This window comes from Sceloporus occidentalis, unplaced genomic scaffold (assembly GCF_023333645.1).
Source record: "Sceloporus occidentalis isolate IW3139 unplaced genomic scaffold, rSceOcc1.0.p SCAF_4, whole genome shotgun sequence".
Taxonomy (NCBI): domain Eukaryota; kingdom Metazoa; phylum Chordata; class Lepidosauria; order Squamata; family Phrynosomatidae; genus Sceloporus; species Sceloporus occidentalis.
The window spans coordinates 88,044,604-88,054,060 of NW_028316984.1; the positions used below are offsets into that span (position 1 = coordinate 88,044,604).

A 9,457-nucleotide genomic window follows, 5' to 3' on the forward strand; every position below is an offset into this window, starting at 1 on the left:
GCTCAGAACAAAACATGGAAAAATGGGGGATAGGAACAGATTTTTGTTTTTGTTTTCCCAGTCTCTTTCCCCAAATTGGAGGAAAAAATGAAAAAAAAAAGGGGGGGGAGGGCTAAATGGGTGAATAAAATGTTTAAGACAAGCTTATCATATATTTACTTGCCCAACATTATTTCTAAAAGCAATGTAAGAAGTAGGCTTCTGTGTAAGACTATACACAGTATAAGATCTCTACAGTGCCTAGACTTGTTTCACTTTTCTCAGTTTTTTTTATGTGAATTAAAATAAATCATATTAAAAATGTAAACTTTCCCCCGTATTTAATACATGTATTTCAGTTAGAATACGTAACGTCTGCTTGGCATTATGGAAAATGAGTAAAGGCTTGCTTTCTTTCTTTCTTTCTTTCTTTCTTTCTTTCTTTCTCTCTCTCTCTCTCTCTTGTTAATTGCATTAACAAGCCAACTTACCTCCTTATTTCCTAAGGAGACCCAACTTAACTATCTTCCTAGTTTTTCAGTCAGAAATGAATTCAGGATCTGGGATGACCCCAGATGTTATACCTAAATCACCACCGATCTAGGCGGGATGCCGCTGCCTGGATGCATCCTGGGTGAATGCATCCCGAAGAGCTTCTGACTTCAAAAATTGGCTGTCTGAGCGAGGCTTCGACTCAAGATGCATCCAGGCAGCAGCATCCCACCCAGATCAGTGGCGATTTAAGTATGATAACATCCGCGGTCATCCCGGATCCTGAATTCAAGCCAGAAGAGATAAATCAGCTTATTTGTTAATGTGATAAGCTCCTGTGTTAGATGGTAAGTACCTCGGAGGTACACTTGTGTAAGTTGCCTCCTGTAAATTCCTTTATTGGTGGCCACAATAAAAGATCACAAAGTTTATGTTGGGTCTAAACATGGTATCCAAATTTATTCTTGCGCTGGAACCACTCAAAGTTAAATTCAGAGCTCATTTCCTAAGGAGACCCAACTTAATTATCTTCCTAGTTTTTCAGTCAGGAATGAGAAGCCCTATTCAACAAATGGGGTGCAGAATCAAGTGGCAATGTAAAAAACAAACAAACCCTCACTCACTCTTGCCTGTCCTTCCATTTGTTGGAGCCCCTACAGGGATATTGCAACCCTGGTTTTGATGCGAACAATTGAAAGCTGCTCCTAGTCACATCCTTCCTCCAGGGTTCCTTTCAAGGTCTGTACACCATCAGAGAGAATCTGAGACTGCAGATTCCTCTGCTCCTTTCCAGTTCAGACTTGACCATGTTGACTTCCAGTTGTACCAGTAAACTTCACCAGGCAGTATCCCTCCATGTTTTGTTATGTATGGCTTACTGAGAGGTTTGCAATTATCTTTTTCCTTGGCATGATAAGAGCCTTGCGATCCTTTGAATTGAGCAGGTTTCTTCATTTGCCCTTTGAAAGCAGAAAGATGTTGACACCTTTGGTTTTGATTTGTCTCAACAGTGTCACGGTTTGTGAAATACACAGGATATGGGAATGCTGCTGGGCTGTTGGCAGCACGAGGTCTCATGGCTGGAGGTCGGACTGAAGGGGAATACTCTGAGGATGAAGACACTGATACAGAAGAATACAAGGAAGCAAAACCCAAGTATGGGCCTTTTTGCATACTTTTCCACTGCTCTTTTGAGTACACATTCCTCTCTTCCTAGTGTTCTGTTGTGAGTCCTGTCTTGTTCAGTCCTTTACTCCTTTACTCCCTTGTTTCTTCTTGGCCAACTCTTATGTGTGTTTAATACACTGGTTACTTGTTTCCATTAGTCATTGTTTGCCAGATTGTCTTCATGGAGGTATATGACAACTGCAGACTACTGTTTTCTCTGTAATCTCTGATAAAGAATCAAATGTGGCACATTTGACAGCGCATTCCATTTTTTGCCATTATTTTGTACTCCAGCAATGATACAAAAGCTTCTGTATCATTAAAGAGTTTACCAGAAATAATCCAGACAGTTTCCTCCACCTGTCCTTTGCCCCATACCTTCAATATTCGAAGATCCTCCTCCCCCCTTTAAAATACATACATAATTTGTATTATTCATTGATAAAGCAATTTATTGTTTTTATCAGCAGCCAATTCACAATCACACTGCAAAGTGCTCTGGCCCACTTCCTGCACCAATTTCCCCCCATTTTCCTTGCACATACACAGCACTTAAAACACACACACACACACACACACACACACACACACACACACACACACCTCCCTCCCTGTAATTCTAGGGGGAAGATTAGTACATGGACAGTGAAAGACCACATTCAATAGAAATGTGAAGGAAATGCTGTACTGAGTGTGATTTAGGAAAAACTCAAAATTGTTGTTTTCCTATCCTGTATTGTTCCTGTTGCCTTTATTGTTAAAAAGTGTGCTTCTGTGTGGGCGGGACTTGCACTCCAGCTTGCATGCCGCCGGTCTAGACTCCTCCCCAGCGCGTGTTCAGCCCTTTACGACATGTGAGGCGTGGCTCAGATGCTGAATAACTCTTTAATGTAACAACACAACCAACCACCACATAACGCACCAAACAACTATTGTCCCTTCACCCTTAGTCCCAACTACAATGAGTCCTTCTACCCTTCGTCCTCCTGGGGAGTCACCTCCTCCTGCTCAGGCCAGCGGCTCTTCTCCGAGGGTTCCCAGTTGGCTTTCTCCCACACTGTGGGAGTGGGTGCTTGCTCCCAACGTTCGCCCTTCGGGTCCCACCACTCTCGCTCTAAGGACCCTTCCTCCTGGCGCCTCCAGTCTCCTTCGCCCAGGTAGCTGAAGTCGCCCTCCACCCGAGGGTCCAGCAAACAGACCTCTGCCTGGGGTCCTACCGGCGGCAGGCCTTGTCACCCTTGCAGAGTTACTGGACACCCCATTCTCCTGGGGCTATGGGTTATCTTTCCTCTCCCTACTGCGTCCACCTCACCACGTCCCAGTCTTCCGCGTCCTCCCCTCCTCGCACGCTGCTCTCCCTCTCCTCTTATTCCCTGGGGCTCCCTCCTCTCCTCCCCTTGCCCCTCCCCCGGGTCCATCAGTTTCATTCCCTCCACCTGGCCCCTTTCGCTCCGAGCAATCCTCACTTCCTCCTCCCCTCCCTTACTACAGTGTGACTTTCCCAAGATCACCCAGTGGGTTTACATGGCCAAGCTGAGATTCAAACCTTGGTCCAGAGTCCTAGTCCAACACTCAAACCACTATGTAGTCAAGTCAATTAGAGCAATTAATTTGAGGACTGCTAACCTCCTGCCTCTATTAAAAACTTGTCCAAATTGGAAGAAGGGGGGCTAGTATATTTTTGGTGGTAGCAATATCACCATTTATCTTCTGAAGTCCTTTGCACCATTGGTTTCTCAGTAGTAAAGAAATGGGACTACATGATGGTCTGTGGAGTATACAGTTTGAAGAACATTGGCTATATCCCTGGTAAGGCCAAAACAGATCAGTTGATTCCTTATGCCTGTAGTTAGTATTTCTGTCTGCTTTTAAATTAACACTCCTACACTTTTCTTTGTTTTTGTCTTTTTTGTCACTTTAATTTATCTTTATAGCATTAATCCTATAACTGGACGTGTGGAAGAGAAACTTCCCAACCCAATGGAAGGAATGACAGATGAACAGAAAGAGCATGAAGCAATGAAACTGGTGAACATGTTTGACAAACTCTCCAGGTACAACAAGTTCTAGGAATAACTTATTTGAAGAGTGGTTTGAAAGATGGCACTTATTTGAATAATATTTTAAAATAATTTTCATGCGTTTTGAACACACAGTAACCAAACTTCACTGGGCCGCACAGAAATAAATTTCAAACAGAAAAGCATAGTAAAACCACTATAATATTGAAGAGGCTGAAATACTGAACTTACAATGAATTTGGTCAAATGCTTTCTGAATTATTTAATTTCATTTGGCCTCTTTTATTTCCTAAATCATTTGTTTTAGAATATGAGCCCTAACAGACAGGATTTGTAGCACTAATAAAATTGCTGCAAACTGCCCTGAGTCCTAAGGAAGAGTGGGATATAAATATGATAAGGTGATTTTGGACCAGGAACGCTTATTTGTTATTTTTATCTGCCACATGATTTTGACCGCTGTCACAAAATACCATGAAATACATCATGAAGGTTCCATAGTGATCTTGGTGGATGATCACTACAAGAAAGTACTCTGTTCCAAAGACAGGGGCTAGCTGATGCTACAGTTTTCCTTCCCAGCAGACAGGCACTTTATAGTAGTTGCTCATGCATCATTTAAGGGAACTGCAAGACAGATTTCCAGGAACTACCTAAAGAATTCAAAGGATGTCTTGGAAAGCAGTGAAAAGGGCAGCAGACAGACAAGTTTAATGCAGATGCTCCATGTTTTCAGTGTCTGTTGGATGGACAGAAATGTTGGCATGAACATTAGATTAACCATGTTTCCATCACAGCTTCACTTTTCTTGCTGTTGAGACTGATCAGCAGGAATTCTAGAAACCTTTGTCAGCCAGACTGGCAAGGAAAATTTTAAGAGTAACCAAATCAGTAGTTTTCAGTGCTACTTCTTTAATAATCCTGGCTTTGCAAATGAACTATACTAAGTCTGGAACATACCCTTACCCTTTAACAAGGTGTCCATCAGGAAACACTTTAGAAGGCTGACAGCATATGATGCTTAGGAAGGATGCCATTTTAGCTAGTGATGCATCCAGAAAGAGTGTTCTGAGCATGAAATATTGTTCTCTGCATAAATTATCAAACTCTGTGCTTAGGAAACCCCAATGATGCACTTGGAACAGGCTGACTAAATGTACAGTTTTCTGTTTACTGTGGGACAAGCCAAAGCAGATTAAGATGTTTCTGTTCCAAATGAATTCATTTCCTCTTGTTCATTAGTTTCCCCTGCAGAACATTTATGTTTGAAACATGCTAAGAAACTTTTAAAGAAACTTTCACCCATTTGTTTGCCTTTCGCTTTAATTAAAAACCTTCACATGAGTTTGTCTGTTCATAAGGCAGACCATGGTCAGTCAGGTTCTTTCGAGGGACTGATAGGGTCGCAGGAGATGGGAAAGCTACTGATGCTCAGTAAATCTTGAAGGAGTTCCATACTTCAGTGAGAGAATGTCTGATTTGTCAATACATGGGTTCTAAACATAATCTCCCCTATCTCCAGTAAAAGAAATTTAGGGGCTATACAAGCCGCCCTTTCACTGGCCAGATTAGTGCCACGGCAGCCGAATGCCGTGGCCTCAATCCAGCCTCTAGAGAGCACAAAAAGGAGCCTCAAAAAAGGGCTACTTTTTGTGCCCTCTAAAGGGTATCACAGCCACGGCGGCACGCCTTTGTGATGCCTTTTTGGTGCTGCATCATCAAGAAGGGCATGTAGCATCATTGTGTCAAGGGGCGGAGCTACAGTACCCCTACCAATTGTGGAATGAATGAATGAATAAATAAATAAATAACATAATACAATTCTAAAAAGACAATCTGTACAATACTTTAAAAAAGCAAAAAAAAAAAAAAGAAAAGAAAAGGCAATCTTCAGTGGTACAAGTATTCTTATTCAGGATGTGAGCAAAACTAGTGCCAGCACATGTAATAGTAATCCAGTATGAGAGAATGTTGAGGCTGGTTTTATACTGCCTATCTGTATGTATTAATTTGATACTGTCCCATTCATATATATATATCAAAGTGAACACGTATCTGATTGTGACACAGGGATACCCTTGACTGTGGTTTATCTTTGGGAACCTGTCTCCCATCAAAATGTGATTTTCCCCTCTTTCTGTTTCAGGCAGCAAGTCATCCAACCAATGGGAATGGATCCAGATGGCAATTTAACCACTCTAGATGATGCTGTTGATCAGTTGGCTGAGGAGAGGTTATCATCTGACTCTGACTTGGAACTAGACTAAACGGGTTCTTTGGTTCCTCAATACCCTGGAGATTCTCTACTCTCCCTCCATAAGAGGTGTTGTATCAGAAGATCAGTCCCAAGAAAGGATTCCTAACGGGCTGGATTCTTATGCCCAAACTACTAGAACACCTGCTTCTTCTCTATCCCTGTAACACTCCTATGAGAGCTTTTTACACCTTGGTGCTCTCATGCTCTCTTTTTCCCCTCAGTATCCCTAAGAGTTTCACAATCTGACTCATTCCATGGACTTTCCAGCATATTTTACTGGGAAGTAAAGGGAAGGAGGGAGTGGGAAAAGCAATCTTTCATTGTAATCCAGGGGTTTGGTAGCACATCGAGCACACTTGAGTGCATGTGTGCAGCTACTGCTATGGTATATACTCATGTCTGTGTGTTTGCAGCAAGGGTATGTATTGATACTTGTGCTGAGAACATAATGTAGCAACCATGCAATGCAGTGGTATTTAAGAGAGCATGAGTATTCTAAACAGCTGTGAACATATAGTTACAAACAGTGTGACTGGGATGAGCCTGGCTTTAGGGTTTTTTTTTAAATATGTGATATGTAAGTCTTTGTACCACTGGAGGCATGCAAATGGAACATATATGGTGATCTAAACATATTTTTAGGCAGCTTCCTTTAAGATATGTTAACAGATGACTTCAGGAAAGGACAAAATGTACATTGTGAAAATAGTGTTATTTGTGGGGCAGGTGCCAGAAGGTTTATTGGGAAAATGGTAGTGGGTGAGAGTCTGAAACATTTTTTGCTTACAGTGTCATATATGTTGATATTTCCAGATTATCTGGGGCCGAAAGGGCTCTGCTTCCTGTATAATCTGGCACTGTACTGTGTTCTTCTTTCTACCATGTTTAGTCTTCTAAATTATCATAAATTTTGTGCTCTCAAAATAAAAGGCATTGAGTAGTTGCTTGACTGCACTCTTAAATACGTGCTTTAGTTCCCATACTCCCAGTGTTCTGCATTCACAGATTGCTCTCAGGCACCTTCATCCTTGACCCTGATCTTAGACATTTCTGTATTTTAAATGGGAAACTTGCTTTCCTGCTTGTTTCCACTTTACCAACAGTTTCTGAACTTAGCACTAATGTAAATTAAAAGATTTTCACTAGAATAAAGACAACCTGCAAGTAACAGTGTGTATGCATCTGATTCTTGGGATGTTGCATCTCTGAGCAGTTAAGAGACAGACAGCTGTTTCTAGAACAGGTAAAGTACAGTGGGACCTCAGTATCCATGGACTGTAGATTATATGGCTCAGTCTTATTATAAGCATAGAGGATCCTGCCTAGTGCATGACACTGGAGACTGATTTTTCAGCTATTTCTACCTGTGAATGTGTTAAATTCTGTACACTTTAAAATGTTGGAAACTTCAGGTTGTTGACATAAACTGTCTTCACCTGGAGTATAATAGTGGCTGTTCCTGATGTGTGTTCTATCCCTTCTATATAATGCAGGTAAAAGACTTAAGACCCATTATTCACGTGTATTTCAAAACAATGAAATAACTTGATCATAAAAAGGGAGCTCTGCTGACCATCCAATCAGGGTATTCCTTTGCTGTTGCTTCCCAGCAAAGAGTATGCGGAGTCAAAGTGCTTTTCAGTCTGGCAGTTCCATAGCTTCCATGACTAGAAGCCATTGATAATAATTTTGCCTTCCATATGCCATCTTAGTAGTAGTAGTAGTAGTCGTCGTCGTCAAATAGTGAGTTGAATAAATTTTCTGGAACAGCCAGGGGAAAACTATGGCCTTTGGGTCTCCATTTTGCAGCCCCTTAATCTTCTAGCCATTTTTTCCACAGAGACCCCCCATATTTTTTTCAAAAAGGAAAACAAATCCTGAAAAAATAAGCAAAAAACAAAACACACAGTGAAGTGACATCACTTCCAGTCACATCTGAACCTGGAGTGCCCTTGAGAATCTGATGAAGAAAAATGGCTTCGGCCCTTTCACAGAGGCCTATCTCTGGTACAGAGTAAGTAAAATGTACGTATTATGGAATTCATCTTCTAACAAGTCTGGGATTGGTAGGACAGAAATATAGCACTTTTTAAATTGTTTTTAAATTATAGAAGTGGGACAGAATTCTATAAATCTTACAACAAGCTTTTTTGTCCAACATGATAGATTGTTTAGAAGTAATAAGACATTTCAACTGTTCCCATAAACACATCTCTTCATGAATTACATGGTCTGCTGCAGTATATAGGAAAAGCATTTCTGCTCTTCACTGGGTTGATGATTCAGATGTCTTATTTGAATAGCAAACTCAAGAGCCTGCCAATCCAGTATTTGAATAATATATTCAGATAAACAAATCTGTTCATTTGAAAGTGCAATCAGGATTTCATTGCAAAAACTTCCTTCCTGCAAATACAGGTTTAGAACATTAATAAACAAAAACAATCTAGCTGCTTCAGGGAACTAGGAAATTGATTGATAAATGCCTTCCAACTGTGGGGAACTGACAGAATTTTAATTGTGGAGGGACCGGGGAATTTTAAACATGTATGGCTGTCTCTGAGTGACTGTGATTATAAGGACAATCATTCCCATTTAGTTGGGAGATTATTAGCATGAAAAGAAAATCTGCATTTGTTTATTGAATTACTGTACTGATCTTTAAGCAAGGTGAGAGACTGTGGGCATGCAGAAGGCTCTAGACACTTTATGACAGAACTGGAGGGTTAGTTTATGGCTGCCATCCTCTTTGTGACCGTCACATGTATTGCTCTTGTATTCTACTCAAAAACTTCCAATACATGATGGATGTTGCTCTATCTACTTAATCAGAATGAAGGAGAAGGAGGAGGCAATTCAGACTATGAAGATCCAGCTGTTATGAGCTCCTGGGGGAAAGGAGAATATGACTGCACTCTATTTGAGAAAGCACTCTTATACCCTCTCCCAACCATGATGAGACCAGTTTCATCTCCTCATTCCCTCCCCTCCCTGCCAGTAAGCAACAGCAGTAAGGGGCCCATCCTGGACCTTGACAGCTGCTGGGCAAGGTGGAAATGCAGATCTGAGTGTGCAGAGCTATGTTTACATATAGGACTGTGGCCAGCATATCATGCACTTCCCATCCAACTGACTCCCTTCCAACTAACTTCAGAAATAGTAAGAGCAAGTGACCAGGTCTGCATGCACCTAGTTACTTACAGCTGCTGTACAAGAGGAAGCTGGATCTGAGTCTAGTTGTTTTCTAATAGTATATCTATCCATAATGATATATTGAAATGCCAATAATAAGAGGACTATACTAGTAATTTGCAGTTTATAATACAGCACTACTGGTTTAGGAATTTTACTGTTACCAAGGTGACTATCACAGAATATTAGAGATGGTACACCCAACACACTTTCAATATCTCAGTCTACAATTAAATAATGAAAGACGGCATCCTGCAGTGTGTATCAGCCACATCTGTGTTAAAGAAATGGTGAACATATATGCCTGTCATTCATCAACCTTCATTATACTCAGAGAAATTTCACAAAT

At 41.0% G+C, this 9,457-nt stretch overlaps 1 protein-coding gene across 2 annotated transcripts in view; it reads left to right on the top strand.

Moving 5' to 3' along the window:
• The window catches only part of RIC8A (RIC8 guanine nucleotide exchange factor A), a 35,723-nt gene extending 28,527 nt beyond the window's left edge, over positions 1-7,196 (top strand). For both annotated transcript variants that reach the window (XM_089520779.1, XM_089520780.1), the window contains exons 9-11: positions 1,482-1,626; positions 3,573-3,692; positions 5,806-7,196. In XM_089520779.1, the coding sequence (XP_089376905.1) occupies positions 1,482-1,626; positions 3,573-3,692; positions 5,806-5,926 (386 nt within the window). In that variant the 3' untranslated portion in view covers positions 5,927-7,196. The remainder of the gene's footprint in view (positions 1-1,481; positions 1,627-3,572; positions 3,693-5,805) is intronic.
• Positions 7,197-9,457: the final 2,261 nt, after the last annotated feature.